Genomic DNA, 22,652 nt, shown 5'->3' with positions numbered 1-22,652 from the left:
TGAGAGGTAGCGGCTCTAGCATAATGGATTGGTATAAGACCCGAACGCCAGCGACCGGGGTTCAATTTCGCCGGTTTATCATCATGCATTTTACCCCCATAGATGTGGTGCCAGCACGGCCTTGAAAATATGGGTTCAAGTTCGAAATAAGCACAAAAATATAATTCCATAAGCTTTAGTGAATAAGTATTCCATGTGCATGAGAATTAGGACTTTTTAAGCTTCACATGAATTTGCATCACTTGGGAGTCGAACCCCCCGCGCAGAAATTCAAGACTGACGCGCTACCTCCACTCTAGCAAACTGTCACGGAGACAGTAGACACAATCATTGTCTACATAAGGTCCAAAAGGACGATCAAATAACGAACACCCTCTGATGAGAATCTGTATCTCTCATGAAGAACCCCAATTTCGTTGTTTGCACAATGACAATAAAGTCTGAAATCTGAATATCGTCAGACAATGCCAAGGGATCGGTTCTGTCCCGTAAAACCCTCTGTCTCCGGAGAGACGCCTGTACGAGAAGTGCGCCGGGGTCCACGGGAACACCCACAAATGGTGACGCCATTGTCAGAGGAGGGGCTAGGAAGCTGCGCACGCCCATTTAAGTAGCCGATCTCCGGCTAGACTAAGCCGAAAAACTGCTCCCGACCAGGTTTGGTTGCGAGCATAAGTCACCATGGTGATACAGCGACGCTAAATGAGATCGACTTTCGTGGTACAACTAACCCAGGCTTGGAGCTCAACATACCTCACTAAACCTCTAAGCGAGCTTCGTGGTACAGGGCCCTGCACGAGAGTTCAATGTTGTCATTAGCTATTGATCCTTTCTGACCAATCGCAGTTCAAGGCTCCCCTGGGCTGTACCACTTCGGGAGAGGCCGCTCAGTTACTCCCCTGTAGACAAAATCGACTTGGTTGCGACGCTGACGGTTTGTGTTGGGGCTGTTGAGTGAGTGAGGGGTTGCGGGTGCACAGCTCAAGGTGCCGGACGGCGCTGCAAGGAACTTTTATGAACGCATATTGTTATCCCTCAGTAATCAGCCCGACAGCCCCGAAATGTTAACGGCCCTCAGGGAATACTCCCGACTCTCCCAATTACCACTCCGCCACCGTGTGTGTGTGTGTGTGTGTGTGTGTGTGTGTGTGTGTGTGTGTGTGTGTGTGTGTGTGTGTGTGTGTGTGTGTGTGTGTGTGTGTGTGTGTGTGTGTGTAGGCTTTATTCGATAGCCTGGTAATGTGTATAGGCCTACGTACGGTAGGAATATTCATACTGGTTTAAATAATAAATGTTATAGTATTTCCCATCTTTGCTGAGTAAGAGTTTTCAAAAGTTCAGTGAATGAAACATATAAAAGCCTGCGCTATTTAGGTTTTACGTTAGGTCTACCACTGTCATTCACCTACCCGATGTCAAGTGGACCGGGTTGAATTCACTGCGGGTCTCTCTTCTTAAATCCATCTTATGCCCCGTTTACACCATCCCGCTAATGGCCGCTAATGGCCGATGGACCACCGATGTGGAAGTCGGAGTGATTCGGGTGACATCGGGCTAAAAATGTATGATCGGTTCAATTTATCGGGGTAGCATTTACACATACCCAATGTTATAACGATAACATAACGATTTATGCCAGGGAAGACACCCGAAGTGCGTTTGGCGTCATTTGACGTAATTTCGAATGACGCCAAACACGTCAAATGACGCGTTTGGCGTCATTTGGCGTCATTTCGGGAGAAGGCAAAGGGGAGACTGGTTTAGACTGATATTTATTTATATATTTATTTATATTACATTAGCGATTTTATAATAATAGAACGCCGGTTCTAAATGGGCGAAGTACCCTGTAATTATAAAAGTAGGACATCCATCCATCACCCCCTATTTATACCCAAGTGGCAGATTGAGAGTCTTCCTTAACACAATCTGGTCACTCACAATCGTTATTTGTCTAGGGTTCTCGAGGGTCTTTTGTGTGTTGAGGTTGCCGATATAAAGACGATAAAACACGATAAAGCGCGGAAGATTAACGAATATAGCCAATGTGCCCAGGAAAATTCCCGAACGATTTGCGATGTCATACGTTATACTCCCGTTCTATTCCCGATTATAGCCGATTAGCCCATAGCAACACCTGGTAACCGATTCTACCCCGATAGACCCAAAATTAACAAACATGTTCGTTCTTTGCCGATGTTGCCCGATGTTGCCCGATCATTGAGCATTTCTTCCCGTTTCTTCCCGTTGTCTAACGATGTTCCCGGGAAGAGTAACGGTGTTTTCCCGATGCAACCACGCTATTTGCCGATGTTATAACGATAGCTGCTGATTTAGCCATCGGGCACCATCGGGGCCCACTATCGGATTGGTGTAAACAGGGCATTACCAAATATATTTGATCACTGTCCTTCTCACACTCTCTGATCTCACTAAACGGCTAGCAGCACGAAATCAAGGGATATTTAGAATAGAAAAACAATTGTGATTAATCGCAAGTTAACTATGACATTAATGCGATAAATTGCGATTAAATCTTTGAATCGCTTGACAGCACTAATAGATGAATAATGGAACATAAAGGTAGCTAAATGGATCTGATAGGCGGACAGACTGAGACATACCGCATGGCCTTATTGGCTTGGTCGGGGTCTGTGGCACTGACGATGCCGATGTTGGTTGCCATTTCTTCCTCCATCACACTGAATGCATAGCTGGGTTTTGAGAAGACGGGCGGTTCATCCACATCCAGCACCCTGATGTTCACCTGCCACATAACAAGTCAACACAAACACGGTTGGCCTGGGAGCGGCTGAATTTAGAGTTGGGATTCATGTGTGCTTTCAATGTCTGTGTTTCATTTGGGTTATGCCCTAGGCATGGTACCAATTGCCTTTCTTTCACCGTAGTAAACAGATGTTTAGAAACCATGTTGTATATCTTACCTTTAACAAATTTTGTTAAAGAGACAAATAAAGGAAAAAACGAATATAATGAGGTCTATAGTAAGAGAGTTGTGGTAGCATGCCAAGGCTAGTGGGATGTCCTATTCCTACAGCTCCTAGGAAAACATCCCGCTTATGAACTGGTACAATGACCAGTGAGTTAAATGTTGTTTGTTCTGGTCCCTACACAGGGGACTTGTACAACCATAGTGCCATACAATGAGGCCCTGGCTGTGATGGAATGGATGGAGGTAAATATAAATCGCAGTAGAAATCGAGACTCTACCTGGATTTAGAAGGTTTGGCACGCATCCGCCATTGTTTGTGGGGGATGTGTGTGCGCGTTTGTGCCTGTGTGTGTGTGGGTGTTAGGAGTTTACCCTGGCCTTGGTGATGGAGACGTTCTTGTTGTCAGCGGGGAACTGCAGGCTGTTCTCGTGCACATCCACAATGAAGCTGTAACTGCTCTTGGTCTCGTAGTCTAAGGCCTGGTGTGTGTGTGTGAGTGTGAGTGTGAGTGTGAGTGTGAGTGTGTGTGTGTGTGTGTGTGTGTGTGTGTGTGTGTGTGTGTGTGTGTGTGTGTGTGTCAGTGTGTTTGTGTTTGCATGTGTGTGTTTGTGTGTGTGTGTGTGTGTGTGTGTGTGTGTGTGTATGTGTGTTTTTGTTTGTTTTTGTGTGTGTGTGTTTGTGTGTGTGTGTGTGTGTGTGGAAAATATGAAACAGAAAGCAACCTATCAACATTTGATCAGCCATGAATCAGACTTAGAGTGTAAAATGTTTAGGGACACCTCGATCACAAAAAGCTATAACCTAATTAAGTGCTGACTATGTATGATGGACAGGTATACCTCTGAACGCTATGAAGCTACAGGGTAGCAGGTAGCATCATTCTTCCGTGCATGCACATGCACATGTATTTTGAGTTCCAATTAAAGAGGGGTGGAGGTGGAGGTGGGGTCGAAACAATTTGACACATTTGATAATTTTAAAATTTACTTTAAACTAACGCAATAGTTACTTTCCAGAGTAACTAGTTACTTTTATAATTTGTAACGGAGTAACTTCTTCAGTTACTTTTTGGGAGAAGTAACTAGTTACTGTAACTAATTACTTTTTTTAATTAACTTTAAAGTAACTTTACTTTTTTTTAACATCGGTTAATACACACATTGACACACCGACGGCAGAGTCAACCATGCAAGGCGACAGCCAGCTCTTCAGGAGCAGTTAGGGAAAGTGTCTTGCTCGGGGACACATCAACACTCAGCTAGGAGGAGCTGGTGAATGAACTAGCAACCTTTTGGTTACAAGCCAACCCTGACACAATAAATAAACATTTTCAATCACATCCTTTAAAAATGCGAACACTGCCCAAATTTTTTTTGCCAAAGGACCCAGTCCTGTCTGCTGGTGTGTGAGGTGGACAGAGCCCCCATGGGAGGTACCTTTTTGAGCATAAGGTGGCCGTCCTTCTGCGGGCTGCGGGAGAGGGCAAACTGCCTGCTAAGGTTCGGCTGGATGGTGAACACAGGCTCTTTGTTCTGGATCTCATCACGGTCGTCCAGAGTCAGAGTCCCGATCTTCTCCTCCAGCCTCTGGTTCTCCGGCACGCTGAGATCGTATGTGTCTGTGGTGTTACAGGCGAGATCAGATTTTTCTTGCCCTCTTGGGGGCTTGGGTCAGGGGGGTGTCTTAAATATTTGGCCTGTTATGCCATTTGAGACTGTAACTGTGACTAAGGGCTATACAAATAAAATTTAATTAAATGTAATCCTAGCGTGTAGCTCAGATCGTACGTGTCTGTGGTATTACAGATCGGAGATCAGAACCTATTGTGCAGTGTTCTCCATTTATTTAAAACATTGTCCCACCGACTATTCATTAATTTCGTTATATAATCATCAACATGTCAAGTGAACTGCCGCTCTCCATTCCCTGTTTCATTTGGGTCACATGTCTCATTTTTGTAATTTCATAATCACATGATTATCACCAACCTAAAAACTGCCGCTGAACAGCATGTCTGACTTAACAGTCTCTGTCTGTAGTCAATTAGGTGCATATCAACAAATCTGGTGGTTGAGTGCAAAAGTAATTTAATTAAGTGTCATATAAATTGCACTGACTGCAATGTATGTGTCAAAACAGAGAACCAAGGTCCATGATAATCAATTTAATTTAAATCTTTATTAATACATCGACCAAAAAAAGGAAAAAAGTATGCAAAGGCATGCATACATGTATATGTTGGGTCGTTAAATTAATATAGATTGCTGTATCAGCAGTCTTTTAAATGATTATCTGTAAATGATCGATGGACCTTTTGTGCAACTCAAAGTGTATTTTTCTCCACACTAGAATTCTGTTGGCGAAAGCATTATGACCAGGCATCCTCTGGTGTCCTTACCCTGGGTGAAAGAGGCCATGTTGTCGTTGATATCGGTGATGGTGACGGTGACCGAGGTCGTTGCTGTGGTTCCCGTTGTCATGCCCCTCATGTCCTTTGCCTGGACCACCAGTACATACTGGCTCTTGTCCTCCCGGTCCAAGGTGTCCACCCTGGAAGTGATCATACCTGGAGAGAGAGAGAGAGAGAGAGAGAGAGAGAGAGAGAGAGAGAGAGAGAGAGAGAGAGAGAGAGAGAGAGAGAGAGAGAGAGAGAGAGAGAGAGAGAGAGAGAGAGAGAGAGAGAGAGAGAGAGAGAGAGAGAGAGAGAGAGAGAGTGACACACAAAGAGACTGGGTTTTGCGTTTGAAGGACAGGTGGAGATAAAGATGACAAGGTAGTTCCCGATTTGGTCAAATGGAACTAATATTTACATCGCCCTACTAAAATGGTTTAGCCACATCGCGCCAACCCGTATCTTATTATAATGTAACGGTGCTGCAGCCCCGTCTCACTTTCTGTGTAAACACTGCAGTGTGCGTGCTGCGTGCCTCTCCGAAGACATCCAGATAGATTAGACGTGAGATTATGTATAGAGATTATGTACTCCCTGAAATTAACCACATTCATGTCTGTATTGTTTCTGAAAGAAGCTTAATAACAATACAGTTTTGCAGTAATGTTATAGAACTGAATACATTGAGAAAGTAATAGAGTGCCCAAGGGGGAGAGAGAGAGAGAGAGAGAGAGAGAGAGAGAGAGAGAGAGAGAGAGAGAGAGAGAGAGAGAGAGAGAGAGAGAGAGAGATCAAGGGATTAGGAGTTAAAGTACTATGGAAGACAGGATGACAGGAAGAGTTTAGATAAGGAAATGTGACACCCCAAAGCATGGTTTCAAAGTCAAAGAGATAGAGACAAAGAGAGAGAGAGAGAGAGAGAGAGAGAGAGACAAAATATATCTAGAGAGGGTGAGTGATGAAAGGGGTACATGGGTTTCATTTGTATTTCTGATCAATCTCTCCCATCTTTCCAGAACCCCCTCCTCTGAGCCACCCCACTGGGCGTACCTGTGATGATGTTGATCTCAAAGGCAGAGCGCTCGCCCTCGGGCCGGAGGGAGTAGCGCAGCTCAGCGTGCACCGTGCTGGGGTCGTCAGCATCCGTGGCCGTCACCTGCACCACCTTAGCCCCTAAAGCAACGCGGACAGGAGAGGAGACACGCATCACTCTCCGCATGTAAAAAGCAGCACAAGAGGATGTAAAAACAACAGAACAAGAGAGAATTCAAATAGGAATGAAAATACAAGCTAAATACGAGCTAACCAGACTGTCCAACGACCGATAATCTGGGTGGTGTGTCAGGGCCTTTAAACAGACTCGTCTTTGAGATCTAAAGTGTGGTGATGAGCTGACATTGGAGAACCTGCTCTTTGTACATACCTATCCCCGAGCGCTCCAGGATGGACCCGTTGTAGGTCCTGGGGAAGACGGGGATGTGGTCGTTGATGTCGTTGACCTGGACCACAAACTCCCCCGCGTCCTCCACCAGTTGGTCTCTCCCGTCGTACAGCAGGGCAGTCAGGTTGTACATGCTCTTCTCCTCCCTGTCCAGGGTCTTGATCACAAACAGGTCTCCGTTCCTGTTCACTGTGAAGATGGAATTGGCACCGTCGCCCCTGAGCTTGAATGTCGTCCCGTCTGCCGTCTTACTGGACTTGAGCTGCAGAGAGTCAAATTTAAAATATAATATATGACACCTTTAAACCTTAGTACAGCCTTCCTTCAGCACATTGTTTTAATCAATCAGAGTTTTTATTTCAGAATTTAAGAACCATATTTAAAATCTTTAGATATTTATACAGCCCTATGTTGTTCAAAGATGGAAATCACAAGAATTATATTTTTCAAATAGAAAAATAATGTTGTACGCATATGATACCACAGCATCCCCCCCCCCCCCCCCTGCACATAGAAACAGCAGAATACAAGGAAACATATGAGAGGAATAGGAGGAATAGGAGGAATTTAAGGAATAGGAGTAAAAGGAGGCATCGGCGAGCTAGGAGAGATAGGAGAAGGAGGTGAGATAGAACAGCATGTGGTGCAATGGAAGGTATATATTAGGGACTCTGCACAGCTTATTCACTTCTTTCAACTTCGTTTCATCATCATATACACCCACTGGCCTAATAGCATCAGAATATATAGGACAGTAAATCCACCACCTCCTCAGTGTCACCCCCCCTCCCCTTCCCTCTCCTCCCCCTCCTCCCTCACCATCTGTCAGCCCTGATGAGCGTTTGCTGACCTACCTTTCCTATCTTTTTGGGGCTTATCATCTCCGACTCCTCTGTCACGTAGTAGGAGTTCCAGATCCACGCTCTCTTCTGCCGCGAGCGGTACGGGAGTCTCTCCTTCCTCACTATCTCCCTCATGCCGTCCCCTCTCCCATCCCCGCCTCCCGCCACAGAGGAGGGGTCAGAGGGCACGCCCTCCCATTGGGCAAGCGCCGCGACAAGGAACACCAGCGTCAGGGCGGCGGATGCCCTCAGCATCGGGACTGCATACATCGCCTTCTGGAGCATTCTAGAAAGATATTCACAGTGGAATATTAACATTAAGCCTTCTATATAGAAATTCACAGTGGGACTTTCAATTAGCCTTCTAGAAAGACATTCACAGTGGGGCATTTAATTTACAGTGTTACATTTAATTTGAAGTGTTACATTCAATTGACAGTTTTACATTTAATTCACAGTGGTACATTTCATTCACATTGGTGTATTTCATTCACAGTGATGCATTTCATTTGGTTGGTGGTTAATATCTCGCGGTGCACCAGGCCTAAACAACATAATACAACAGTAGGACACAACATGTAATGCAATGCATGATCAACATGTAGCAATACAACACATGATATATTATGTCCATATTGTTTGTAAATGTTGTGTCCGTATTGCAGTGGAGATAGTAAGAGAGAGAGAGAGAGAGAGAGAGAGAGAGAGAGCAGGAATAACATTATAGCCCGCTTATCATTGGGGGACAGGCCTCTCCCATTGGTGGAATGAGAGGCGTGGAGGAGAGCTGTGCCTCAGCCCGTCTCCTGCCTCTAGCCTCCAGTACCCTATCAACGGCCACCAGGAGCTCCTAATCCTAGCTGGCTGGGGCCCCTGGGTCCCAGAGCTGAGGCGTGTTAGCTGTTAGCTCTCATCCTGGGACCCAGGGGCCTCTGAGCTGGATCTAGGGCCCAAAGCTGGTGCTTGTGTGAGAAGGAGAAGAGTCTCCTCAGTGACGATGACCCACTTCAGGTCCCCCTGGCCGCTATGTGGGTTGGGCGGTGGGGTTTGGAGAGGTTGATCCCTGATCCCCGATGCCTCAGGGCTCATGATGTAGACTGTTATTCTGTGGCGGTCATTTGTTTGTGGCTCAGGGTTTATGTTCTCTTTAGATACAGCTTCAAGGAGCTTTACATACGTGTCTCAGTACCGCAGCTGAGATTTACTGTTCAGGCTGTCCATTTGTCCACTTACACTTAGCCTGGTCTTGGAGTCTTAACAAATAATACTTGTGATAAATAAAGAACGAAAATGAAATGGCCTACATCTGAAAACAACAGGTGTAATCATGGACAACCTTGTCCCATCTTTACCCACCACCCTTTGCTCTGGGAGACTACAGAGACAAGACTCTCTCTCTCCCTCTCTCCCACTCTCTCTCTCTCTCTCTCTCTCTCTCTCTCCCTCTCTCTCTCTCTCTCTCTCTCTCTCTCTCTCTCTCTCTCTCTCTCTCTCTCTCTCTCTCTCTCTCTCTCTCTCTCTCTCTCTCTCTGTCTCTCTGTCTCTCTGTCTCTCTCTCTCTGCACTGTGATTGAAAATGAATTTCACTTTGATAAAAACTCTCTCTCTCTCTCTCTCTCTCTCTCTCACACTCACTCACTCACTCTCTCCCTCCCTACCCACCCACTCCAACTAAAGCAATGGCATAAAATACTCTTTTACAACACATCGATATCATACTCTTTTTGCTCCGTGTTCCACTAAAACCCCTTCAACCCCATATATGACACAGATTAATGTTTTTATTGTCCACTGTCCATTAGTGGCAGAAAAAGAAACGAGAAAAAGACGGAAACCAAGAGAAAGAGAGAGAGATTAGAACGGTGGGATTATATCTCCTCCTCTAATGGCCTAATCTTGTTTTCCGCTGCACTTTGCGATCCCTTTGCACGCATCCCTTTCTTCTAGTGCAAATCTGCTCAAAGCAGGAGAAAACAGCTGTTTTTCGGGTGATTTTTAGAACACATACTATTATTTGATTCCTTTGTGGAGTGTTGCTTTGGTCAGCTGGGTTCCTGATGAACCAGCTGGGTACTTCATGTTGAAACAAATTATGTGTTTAGTGGCTCAAATCATATGCTGCCACAGACAACACAACAAAAGGTAAACCAGGGCAATCATTTCTATATTTTAATTATATTGTAATGAGCTGGGTTAATGTGGATCTGTTATTATGCGTTCAGCAGCTATGCAAATGTTCATCTGTGTTGGATTATGCACTAATGTTATTAGTGTAGGTTAATGGGGGATTGTATCACGAGAGTGAGGGGGGGACAACGTGAGGGGGTGTCCGGAAGCGACGTTGTTGTTGGAGTTAAGTTGTGTTACGGCTGGAGGTACGGCGTGGTCACGGCCAACAGTGATCGGAGATAACGTTGTATTTGCTAAATAAAGAGCAGGATTACAAGGCAGACATCGCCTGTTTATTCAACGCTGCACCACCGTGGGTTGAACGTTACACTGGTGTCAGAAGTAAAAGCGACAGACTGGTTTTTCCCTGCTGTTCGCCTTTAGCCTAGCCGGCTAGCAGACCTACCACGGGGTGCTGCTGTTTTTACTGCCAACGAACATGGCGCACGGGAGCGGGGCACGGCCGAAAGTGAAGAGGAGGAGGGGAGCTGCAGTTATACCCGTGCGGAGGGTCTGGCGGCGGAGTTTGAGTGCGCTGTGGAGACCAAGGCCCGTTTGAGGGAGACGGCGAGGCGCATGGCTTAGGACGCGGGAATGAGCTCCACCGATCCCCAACAGAGCAGAGGATATGAAGGAAGCTTCATCGCTGACACCTCGGCTCTTCCAAAGCATGACAGTGGCGAGTATGCGCAGCCTGTGTAGCGCGCTGTCTGCTGGACCTGGGGAAGAACACATTGACCTTTCCCGGGGGCCCCACTGTTAAACTGATACCGCCCAGCCAGTCCACAAAGACACACCCCCTGGTCAGGACAGCCATGGAAACACACTGCCATGACACAAAAACCCCAGTAGAGAGAAACACCCCCCCTGTTCGCAGCTTCCTGCCACTGGTGCCCCATGCCCCTAGCAACGGTCAGCCCCCCTCTGCACACTCCCATTCATCTTCCCCAGCACAGTCAACTACAGTGGGGGAGACGGACAGGTTGTCGGCGGTGAGAGAGATATGGAGACAGAACTGTGACCAATTGGAGCAATGGCAGCAGGAGGAGCTGTGGAAGGTATTGTCCATTACCCAAGATCGATGAGTCACTGGACTTGGTGTCTGGCTCCTCCTGGTTCTCTTCACTCGACCTGCGAAGCGGATACTGGCAGGGGCCCCAAGACCAAAGACTGTCTTCATGTACGTACAGGGGGTTGTGGCAGTTCCGGGTCGTCAGTTTCGGCCTGTGCAACGCCCCAGCCACCTTCGAAAGACTCATGGACAGGGTGTTGGCTGGCATCCCCCGTCAGAGATGTCTGGTGTATTTGGATGACATCCTTGCCCATGGGAGTTCCTTCCAAACAGCCCTTGAGTCACTGAGGTTGGTGCTGCAGAGAGTGGTGGCGGCAGGCCTGAAATAAGTGCCTCTTCATGAGGAAGGAGGTGGAGTGTTTGGGTCACAGACTGGGGGGAGAAGGCGTCAGCACACTGGAGGAGAAAGTGCATGCAGTGAGAGACTGGCCCACACCCACTGATCAATGACAGCTGAAGAGCTTCCTCGGCCTGGCCTCAAATTATGGGACGTTTGTGCAAGGTTTCTCCTGTACAGCCGCCCCCCTGCACCACCTGCTGCAGAAGGACAGGAACTTCACCTGGACTCCACAGTGCCAACAAGCCTTCAACTCCCTTCAGAAGGCACTGACGGAGGCCCCCGTCCTCACCGCCCCGGACCCCGGGTTGCCAGCGACGTGGGCATGGGTGCAATGCTGGCTCAGGCGGGGCCAGAGGGGGAGAGATTGGTGGGGTATTTCAGCAAAACATTCAACAAGGCTGAGCGCCGCTACTGCGTCACTCGCCGAGAGCTCCTCGCCATGGTGGCGGCGATAAAGCACTTCAAGTACTACCTGTGTGGCCGGCCCTTCACTGTCAGGACAGATCATTCGGCACTGCAGTGGCTGATGTCCTTCAGAGAGCCAGAGGGCCAAGTTACACGCTGGATTGAAACGCTGCAGTCATGTGTCTTCACAGTGGTACACAGGGCCGGAGCCAGCCATGGCAACACCGATGCTTTGTCCCGCCGCCCCTGGGAGGGTGCCAGTACTGTGAGCGGAGAGAAGTGCGTGAGAGAGAGCTCCGTATCGAGGAGGAGACATTCCCCATGCACGAAGGGGCCGGACCAGTCTGCCGCAGAACGCATGTGGTTGACACGACCGAGTGGCAGACACAACAGAAGCAGGACATGGACATACAACTGGTGTGACAGTGGGTTGAGGCAGAACAGAGACCAGCCTGGGAGGAGATGACTGTGAGCTCAACTGCAACGAAAGGCATGTGGACTATGTTCGAGGCGCTAAGAGTGAGGGATGGAGTGCTGCAGAGAGCCTGGAAGGCACCTGCTACGGGAGAAAAAAGGTGGCAGGTGATAGTCCCCAGTTCACTGAGAGACGCTGTGCTGAGAGCATCTCATGGGACCGCAGGACCGGGGCACCTCGGAGTAGCAAAAACACTCCGCCGGCTTCGTCAGGGGTATTACTGGGGGCGGGTCAGAAGGGACGTAGAGGACTTTTGCCGCGGCTGCGACCTCTGGGCGGCCTACAAGGGCCCCAAGATCAGTCCTCCGCACAACTACAACAACAGGCGGTGGGGGCTCCCACGGAAAGAGTAGCTGTGGGTGTCATGGGCCCATTTCCCCGCACGGACGCAGGCAACCGATACATTTTGGTCGCCATGGACTATTTTACAAAATGGCCGTGCCGCCATGTGTGAGCGCACGGGCATGCATAAGACCCGGACCACAGCCCTGCACCCCCAGAGCGACGGCCTCGTCGAGAGGATCAATAGGACCCTGGGAAAGCAGCTGGCAATCCTCACCGCGGAACAACAACGGGACTCTGCCCTTTGTCCTCATGGCCTACAGGTCCGCTGTTCAGGAGTCCACCTCATGAACGTCTGCCCTCCTCATATTGGGGTGGGAGCTACGGACACCAGTGGAGGTGGAGGTGGCCTGGCAAGCCCCCTGACACCCCTGCTGTTCCCCCGGGGAGAGAGTACGCCAGGGGACTCCAGCATCTGATGGAGTCCGCCCATAACTTTGCCCAAGACCAGCTGAAGAAAGCGGGCATGAAACAAAAAAGGAACTACGACATAAGGTTGAAGGGAAGACACTTCCAAGCTGGAGAGATGGTGTGGGTGTACCGCCCCTGCAGGAAGAAGGGACTGAAGAAGTTGGACTGTCATTGGGAGGGGCCTTGTCAGGTGGTGGAGTGGCTGGGTGAAATAGAGCACCTGGTCCAGCTGCCAGGAAAGAGAAAGAAAGTTGCGCTCCACAGAGACAGGTTGGCCCCGTACAGAGGGGAATCCCTCCCTTCCCCAAGCTCAGAGTCCCAGGCGCCCGCCCGGAGGGGTTACGGCGCAACCGCTGCACGCGGCTACACAGGGGCACATGAGCCCTATCAAAGCCCCATTTCCCCTGCACATACTTCCTCAGAGCCAGTGACTAACCCCCCTGTTCACATCCCTCCTTCCCCCTTCCCACCACAGACACCTTTCACTGCACAGGGGCGTTGCCCCACCCACCGGGCTGAAGCGCCTGCATCCCCCACAAGGCCGCAGAGACAGGGACGTCGGCCGGCCCGTTTCAGAGACACACCGTTGGGTGAACGTTACAATATAATTATGTTTGAACTGTTATAATAACTAGATTTTCCGTGCGCGCGTCGCGCTTGCTCAACCTCTAGTTGTAATTGAACCCATAGCTATAATGTGGAAACCCCAGTCGATAATTTCTGAGCGCATAATATCATATAATTTTGTATAACATATAACATATAACATTTTGGTTCACCTATTACTTAATGAAGCAAGCATAATAATTGTCTCCATATATTATGAAGAAAGCATAAGCCGTTTTCAAAAAGGGGCGGGATAAGTGCGGCCGCTGTCACTGTAGTTTGCTTTGGTTTGACCACAGACAAAATGGAGGCAGAACAGGCGATCATTTTAATTGTTGCTAAAATTATGCATCATATATTCCGTTGCATCCACAAAATCTTTAGCAACGATCGATGACAGATCTGAGCTTGAGTTAGAAACAAATAAACAAAACTATAAAAAAGAAAGGCGTCGCAAACGACTGCATTACTGGAGAAAGTCGTTTGCGACTTCTTTGCTTAATTTCTTTGCTTAATTTCACTTATAACAAACACTGGGACAAATGTATTTGATATCTGTGTTTAACTGAGAAAAAAAAAAAAAATTGAAACAAATAAAGTGACAGCTGAATGAAAAGCGCAAAGCATTGAAAAAAATGCAGAAATGTAAAAGGAATTTAACTGCAGAGTCTGAAAGGTCAAATGTATTGAAGTGCACTGCTAAAAAACCTGGAAGCTGAAATCGAAAACTGACAGACGCTGAATTGCATTACCTGAAGAATAATAATAATAATAATAACAGCTGAAAATTGTGTTAATTTACAGAAGCACCTTAGTGAAATAAACTAAGTGTAACAACAGCTAAGGCAGCAACCTACCTAACTATAGTGAAATAAAGCACAGGCTTGTGTGGGGGAGGGGGAGTGGGAGAAGGGAGAGTGTGAGGGCAAGAATGTGGATGTACATTGGCTACCTGACGTGAGAGTTTAAGATGTATTATTTATTTTAGTTTCTTTACCAGAAGAATACGTCATTGAGATTAAAAACTTGTGGTGGACTCTATAGACATAAATCACTATATTGTGTTATTGAAATGTTTTCTTTCTGTGTTATAGGGATCCTCTTTAAGGTCACCTTTTTTGTTGATATGCCAGTCGGCGCGATGTTTAAATTGAATGATTTCCATATGATAAAATAATCGACCTGCCGTTGCCTTATCGACGTGAGAAATTGTCTCTTCACTTCTTTTATCGCAATTTCTACAGTCCAGACAGAACGTCTTACCTGGGAGAGTTTGTCGACGGCCGGGCCGTTAAAACAGACAGAAGGGGGGAGGGGGACATTGCGGGACGCTCAAATTATTGAAGATACAAGTGCCTTGATTTGTTAAACCTTTGAACGAAGGTTAACGATAAAAAATTGACCAAGTTATGAAGTCTGAAGTAGTAAGTGTCAGAGAATGGGCGGACGGCTGACTTCCATTGTAAAAAAGAGTATTTTAAAAGTAGAATATCTTAAAAAGTATAAAATATTAAAAAAATCGGAAAAGCCAAATAAAACACAACAGAAATTGTATTTCGCTACGATACTTGATTTGGAACATCAACAAACGCCAATAACCACTCGTTGAGATGCACATTTCTTAAAACGAACGTCTAGGGTAGTTTTTAGGACAGGTTTGTGAATGCCCGTAGCCAGCCATTTTGAAGCAGGCAGGGGCGATTTGAAATGAGCCAAATACTCGAGACAGGACCAAAATTTTGGTGTCAAGTGTCAACCACTCTATTTCATCCTAGACAAACCAGAAAGGGGGCTCAATGTTCAAAATACCGGAATTGTCCTTTACGAAGAAAAATAGTCACCTAATAAGGTTTGGCAAAAAAGTCTATAGACGAAAAGTCTCAGCTGGGGAGCGTGTCGACGGAGTAGCTGTTATTTCGATCTTGCCGTTGTCTTGCAACGTCTGTGTCCGCGCACGCACGTGTGTGCGGTGTGTTTCTGCATGTGCGTGTGTGTGCGTGCGTGTGTGCATGTGTGTGTGGTGTGTGTGTGTGTGTACGTGTGTGCAGTGTGTGCGTCTGTGCATGCTGTGTGTATGTGGGCTTGAGCCCACCCAAAACTTGCCTTAGCCCACCCTATCGTTTCGTCCTCAAATCTCATATTCAACCTCTTTTTTTTTACACAAGCAATGAGAGAATGGATGTTATACACTAATTAACAGGCTCAAATGGGGTAGTGAAATCGAGCGCAACCTTCCTGCAGGAATCTCTAACCTCTGATTTGTGGGTGGGAGTCCCCTGTTTGACAAAACCAAAAATGCAGCACGAGCGCACCTAAAATAGTTTCTGCTGTTTTGTCTGTCAAAAAGGCTAGCTAGTTTTTATCAGAAAATCCATGATTTCCAGCTGTGTAATAACATGACCAGGTAATAATAATAATAATATTCATTTTAAAACCTGGACATAATTTGTTAGATGTATTAAATGATAGTTGACCAGAAGGCGATTCTATCTATTCCTCCTCTTGAATTGCTTCATGTTTTAGTCGGCAGGGGCTTGTAATGCTGCGTAGCGTGATAAGCATGATAAGGTGCAAGGAGCAGAAAAAGTGGACATGGGTGCTAATTTTCAGTTGAAAAAAAAACGCTGGGATTATTTTATCAACTGAGGGCGTATTCATTGCCATAACAACTGAGCTAATCAACAAGTACCACATGTTCTAATACTATGAGACTCATGAAAACGCCCTCAGCTGATAAAAGGTGTCGGGGGGGCACGAGCATTTATTTATTTTAATAAGTTACTTTTTTTAAATAAACATAATACCAAGGGTCAGAAGTTTTACAAGAATTTTGATCTTACAGAGTCATGACCGAGGGATTTGGTGTCTTTATTGATGCTTGAAATATTTTTTTTGAAAGGGAATAAGCTGATGAAGCTGACAAGTGACCAATGTTTACTGTTTAAAAATATTTTAAATTAAATGCAAACCCCAGTGAATCATTTGCTCTTGTTTCTCTGTTTTGAGATTCACACAGACTTAGCAGACTTGTTTAAATGTTACAAATTGAGTTAATAAACTGAAGTTGGAAATAGTTAGGGGGGAATGACAGAAAATTATTGAGAATCATAGTTCTAGAACATGTTTTAGGCCTACTTGTTGATTAGCTCACGTTGGCAATGAAAACGCCCTCAGCCGATAAAATAATGCCAGTTTTTTGATTTTTACTGAAAATTAGCACCTTTTTTTTTTGCATCAGAACAAAAACATTTTTTTGCATCAGAAGATTTATAAAAATGTATTAGTCCCTGAAAGTGAGACAACATAGTTTAGTGCTCCCGAAATAGTGGTCTGTTAATCATAGGATTAGGCTAGTACATGTTGTACTTTTTTTGCATAAACATACATTAATCAACATGTATGTTGATACAATTTATAAAATTGTATTGGTCCATGAAACTTAGGTGACATAATTTAGTGCTCCCGAAAAAGTGGTATGTTTCTCATATTATTGATCTAGTAGCCTACATGTTTAACCAATGTGTTTCACTAACTGTGTAAATATAAAAAAGGGAAAATATGGTAATTTTTGAGTGAAACTTACACAAAGGAAATTTTATATGCCCCAAATTTGTTTGTACAGTTTACATCCATGGATTATTCCTTCATCCAAACAGTATTTTTTCCTTTCATCACTTTAGTGGTTCAGAACTGCATTTTTCAGCTGACATTGCGAGCTATTGGCTTAGACATACAACAGCATAGTAATTAAGATAGATATAAAGGTTGTGGAATAACAATTTTTTGGACAGGACTTTATTTACTTCATAGACCCCTGTGGCTTCCTGGGGTTCAGCCCCCCCAAAAGTCAGAACCTAGAATCGCCCCTGCCTGCTATTATATAGTAGTAAGAAGTAAGATACTACTGATAATATTAAGACATATTTTATGAAGTGTTATTATAATTATTGGAAATAGTTTCATCATATTGTATCTTAATTAAAGTCTGCCCTACAATCGTGTGTTGCATTACATGTTGGCCTCAGGGGCACATAAAAAATGAGGGCTGATATTTGTATCGCTTTCACTTTACAATGTGTTGCATCTAATGCAACACATTGTAAAATGAACCCAGGATGAGACGCAGGAAGAGTTCTCTATCAGACATAACCTTTCTTTACCAGAGACACTCTGTTGCTGAGCTTCTCTCTCCCTTCTTTCTTTCTCACAAAGGTCCAATGTTGAACCAGTTAATGTCTAAAACATTAACCCAAATGCAACCGATTAAGGAGGAGAGAACATTGTAAATGTGTGGGCATGAAGGTTAGGTAGTGAGGTAGTAAAATATGAATATCTATTGTCTAAAAGGTCAAATCCTAATATGAATACCAATACATTTTCTAGAATAAATCACATGGTGGGAAAGAGTTGCTTGCCTTGTAAGATCCCCTTAACTTGGACTGGTCCCTGGGGTCCTAGACAGCTGACTTATGTTATGCAGAGAAAAAACTTCAGGAGCCGCACACATCTACCTACATAAGTACATTTACCCCCCCCCCACACACACACACACACACACACACACACACACACACACACACACACACACACACACACACACACACACACACACACACACACACACACACACACACACACACATACACACACACACTCTCTACATTGCTAGTCATTCCTGCCATGACAATTGGGGGACATTCCCCTTCAAAGAAAATCATCAACTTCCTGAATCAAAACTTCCTGCCACCAAAAACCATGCCTGTTTATCAGAAGCAGGAAGCGTAAACACAATACCTTCTGGGAAATATTTGCTGCTGATGAAGACGTCATGATTAGTGAGCGTTGGACAAGTGCACACACCCTTCCTGCCATTGAGCTCCGGGAGCCCCCCTCTCTCTCTCTCTCTCCTCTCTCTCTCTCTCTCTCTCTCTCTCTCTCTCTCTCTCTCCTCTCTCTCTCTCTCTCTCTCTCTCTCTCTCTCTCTCTCTCTCTCTCTCTCTCTCTCTCTCTCCCTCTCTCTCTTTCTCTCTCTTTGGTTAAACTTTCTTTAGAACCCCCCCCCCCCCCCCGTGCGCACACCCTCCTTCTCTTTGACTCTCTGACTAACAGTCTGAACATGCTAACCAAATTGCTTGTTGTTTTTTTGCCCTACTTTGATGTCCCTTCCCTTCTTGAAAACACACATTATTTCTTGTTAGATAAATCACACTATTTTTAGATTGCCAGAGCTGATGCCATTGATACCAACGTAGGCTAGCGTATAATGAAGCCACCATGAGATCAATAACATTCAAAGGAAATGCAACACAAATTCAACATGTCAAAGTATGAAACTGGGTTTTTAAGCTTTCAGTAAAGCTTGTGTTTTGTCTGTGTGTTTGTTCCTTCATGTCTTTCTGACCATATTTAAAGCTTCATTCCTTGAAAACATATTTTTTAGATACACCACACCCACAGCAGTGCATGTCATTCTCTACAAAGAATTGTGATGAGGCAGGTCTGACCTAGTTGTACTTAACAAAGGCTTCGTTATCCCCTCACTCTGACAGCATGACACTGAGCAAGGGGATCGGTTTAAACCTTTAAAGTGGAGGTGGAGCTGCCCATGGACTTTATACAGTTTGAACTTCTTCTCTTTTACTCAACTATATTCTACTCTACTATATTATACTCTACAAGTATCCACTACTGTTTTCTATACTCAATACTCTACACTAGTCTACTATATCTGGGTATTTCTTGCATTATTTTAGTGGTATCATTTAAATGTACAGTATCACACCTTTAGTGTGTGTGTGTGTGTGTGTGTGTTTGTGTGTGTGTGTTAGTGTGAGTGCGTGATTGTGTGTGTGTGTGTGTGTGTGTGTGAATGGCTTAAAACAGGTTTAATCACCGAACAGCTTTGAAACAATCTGTCAGTCATAGTCTGTAGTAGACAGATCAACACACACACACACACACACACACGCACAGACACACACAAACATGCACGCACGCACGCATGCACGCACACACGCGCCCTCACAAACACACAATGGACCCATGGGCGCTCTCTCTGTCAGCTGTAATCAGGAAGTTGGGTCTAGCTGCCACAGCTGGACAGCTTGTCCAGCAGCCTGACATGTATCTGAATGATCCACGTAATCACAGACTAGTCCACCATTCTCTTCCTCCAGCTCTGTGTGTGTGCGTGCGTGCGTGCGTGTGTGCGCGCGCGCGCGCGCGCGCGCGTGTGTGTGTGTGTGTGTGTGTGTGTATGTGCGTGTGTGTGTGTGCGTGTGTGCCTGGCAAGTCATCCAGATGGCATCTTACAGATATGCCCCGCACACAAACGCAATCACACACACAAACACACTCACCCCACAAACACACACGCACACACACACACACACACATACGCACTCGCACTCACAAACAGACACAGATACACACACACACACACACACACACACACACACACACACACACACACACACACACACACACACACACACACACACACACACACACACACACACACACACACACACACACACACACACACACACAAGCTCAGCACTGACAAACTCACTCCCTCCAGGAATTAGAGATCTGGGTTTAGTTAAACCGAGCCCCGTCAGCGCGGCAACTCTATCCCATCCCCCGGTCCTGGGAGGGACCCAGGGGAGCAGAGCCCGCCCTGCTGTACAAACACCCTGATTCTTATTACCTCAGCCCCATTCCACAGGTCATCTACATCACAAAGATATCTACACTATCGCAGTAAGAGTTAGATGTCTGCCTGCCAAATAAAAACTATATATGATGACAAAAAGAAAATATATATATATGACATTGATGTCATATTTGTCTTAAACACACACACACACACACACACACACACACACACACACACACACACACACACACACACACACACACACACACACACACACACACACACACACACACACACACAAACAAACACACACAAGAAGCCCTGGGTTGAAATAGGAATGACAGCTCACCTAAAGGCGATCGGACTGCGGTTCTGTCTTCTTGTGTGTCGGAGTAAGTGAGTCCAAACCTTTCGTAAATTCTCCTGCCTTTATCCTTCAGCACCAGTCAATATGTCATTCAGCTGTTTGTTTGTATTTTAAATGTGTACTGCTTTGATCTGCCCTCCTGACTAGGTGAGACCATCCAAGCCTCCACAGATGAATCTCTCTCTCTCTCTCTCTCTCTCTCTCTCTCTCTCTCTCTCTCTCTCTCTCTCTCTCTCTCGCTCTCTCTGACAGGTACAGGAAAGAGACAGCGAACCCGATGTCCCTCATTTGTATAAGATATACAGGGCATATTGTACAAGATATACAAACACACAGACACGCAGACAAACAGACACACAGACACACAAACAGGCACCTGATTGATGCCTTACTACACCAAAGCAGGTGTTCCAGATAGCAGATAGGAGAGCCAGTGGGTTAGTTGGGCTAAAGACTGACTGTGCTGGTCCCCATCAACCTAAGCTTAAGGATCCACCAGTGACCACTTTTCTTTTGATTTGTTTTGCCGAAACTAAACCTAAGATGGTCCCTGAAAGGAAGTGTCCATGTCTGTCCTGCCAGAGTGTGTCCATGTAGATAAGACCATAAGTTACAGTTTGTGGAACGAACCTGTGTTTGTAGAGTTCTTGCCTGGTGCTTCTCTCCCAGTGCCCGGTCAAGCGCTCAGGAAGAACCCCGATATTCACTGAGCTGCTTTCAAGTGGAGAATGTCTTCTGGTTGCCGTGACCACACAGGTCACTGCTCACTTCCCCTTACTCACTTCCTGTTATTATACTCCGTCTTCTTTGTTGGTGGCGGTGGCTGCTCCTGTCCTGGACAGAGAAACGGAATAACCCGAGGATTTAGGAACGCTCAGAGAGAGAGGGAAGGGAGGGGCGGATAAAGAGAGATAAAGAAAGAAGAGGGAGAAGACTGAGAGGTAAGGGGCAGAGGGAGAGAGAGGCAGAGAGAGAGAAAGAGAGAGAGAGATAGATAGAGAGAGGGAGAGAGAGAAAGAGAGAGCGAGAGTGAGAGAGAGAGAGAGGGAGAAAGAGGGAGAGGCAGAGGGAGAGCGAGAGGAAGAGAGGGGGAGAGAGAGGGGGCAGAGGGAGAAAGAGGCAGAGAGAGAGAAAGAGAGAGAGAGATAGAGAGAGAGAGAGGGAGAGTGAGAGCGAGAGAGAGAGAGAGAGCGAGAGAGAGAGAGCGAGAGAGAGAGAGAGAGAGAGAGAGAGAGAGAGAGAGAGAGAGAGAGAGAGAGAGAGAGAGAGGCAGAGGGAGAGCGAGAGGAAGAGAGAGGGAGAGAGAGGGGGATAGAGAGGGGGCAGAGGGAGAAAGAGGCAGAGAGAGAGAGGAATATGAGTGTGGTTGGGGGAGGCAGAGAAAAAGGTGAGAAGAGAGAGAGAGAGAGAGCGCGAGAGAGAGAGAGAAATTCATTATACATCCTTTCAAGACTAGGATTGAGTTAAAGAGATTATCTGAGATAATCCTCAGATTCCACCACATAGAGCTAGTCAATATTTCAGAGGACCAATATGAATATCTGTGTGTGTGTGTGTGTGCGTGTGATTTAAGTGTTATGCGGGTACGTGTGTGGGATTGTGATGTACATGTGATGCGTCTGTGTCTGTGTTTTTGTGTGTGTGTGTGGGTGTGTCAGCATAAGCTCTTCTACTTATGTCGATAAATGTCGGGAATTAATTCAGTATGCCTATGTCACTGTAGTGCGTATGTTGGGCTGTGTGTGTGTGTGTGTGTTTGTGTTTGTGTGTGTGTGTTGGAACGGCCATGTGTGTGTTTGTATCTGACAGAGAGATCTCATCTAAGCTTGTTAATGAGATGAGGCAAGAGCCCCCCCCCCCCACACCTCTTGGGGGAGTCTGCAGTCATTTAGAGAATTGGACAGGAAAGCTCTATGTGCTTTAACACTACAGCCCTCCTGGCAACGAAGGAGACCTCCTCTCCCCCTCTCTCCCCACCTCTCTTCTATCCCCAAGTCTTTCTCTTTTTCTCTCTCTCCCTCTCTCTCCCCTTTCTCCTCTCTCGCTCTCTCTCTCTCAATTATATTAAATTCAATTGAAAAAAGCTTTATAGCCATGATAAATATACATTTCTATTTTGCATTGCCAAAGCAGGTGAACAATAAAATAAACAGCGTTATAAAATAAAAAGTAAAAAGG

General features: G+C 46.0%; 1 protein-coding gene across 1 annotated transcript in view; it reads right to left on the bottom strand.

The window, feature by feature from the left end:
• The window catches only part of cdh5 (cadherin 5), a 43,297-nt gene extending 21,940 nt beyond the window's left edge, over window positions 1–21,357 (bottom strand). Inside the window, exons 1-8 of the mRNA XM_056608797.1 lie at window positions 21,105–21,357; window positions 7,642–7,915; window positions 6,770–7,049; window positions 6,397–6,519; window positions 5,353–5,520; window positions 4,391–4,572; window positions 3,326–3,433; window positions 2,625–2,767 (exon numbers count right to left, since the gene is read on the bottom strand). Of these exons, the coding sequence (XP_056464772.1) occupies window positions 2,625–2,767; window positions 3,326–3,433; window positions 4,391–4,572; window positions 5,353–5,520; window positions 6,397–6,519; window positions 6,770–7,049; window positions 7,642–7,914 (1,277 nt within the window). The 5' untranslated portion in view covers window position 7,915; window positions 21,105–21,357. The remainder of the gene's footprint in view (window positions 1–2,624; window positions 2,768–3,325; window positions 3,434–4,390; window positions 4,573–5,352; window positions 5,521–6,396; window positions 6,520–6,769; window positions 7,050–7,641; window positions 7,916–21,104) is intronic.
• Window positions 21,358–22,652: the final 1,295 nt, after the last annotated feature.

Source organism: Gadus chalcogrammus, chromosome 15, assembly GCF_026213295.1.
Source record: "Gadus chalcogrammus isolate NIFS_2021 chromosome 15, NIFS_Gcha_1.0, whole genome shotgun sequence".
Taxonomy (NCBI): Eukaryota; Metazoa; Chordata; class Actinopteri; order Gadiformes; family Gadidae; genus Gadus; species Gadus chalcogrammus.
This window is presented reverse-complemented; position numbering and strand designations above follow the sequence as displayed.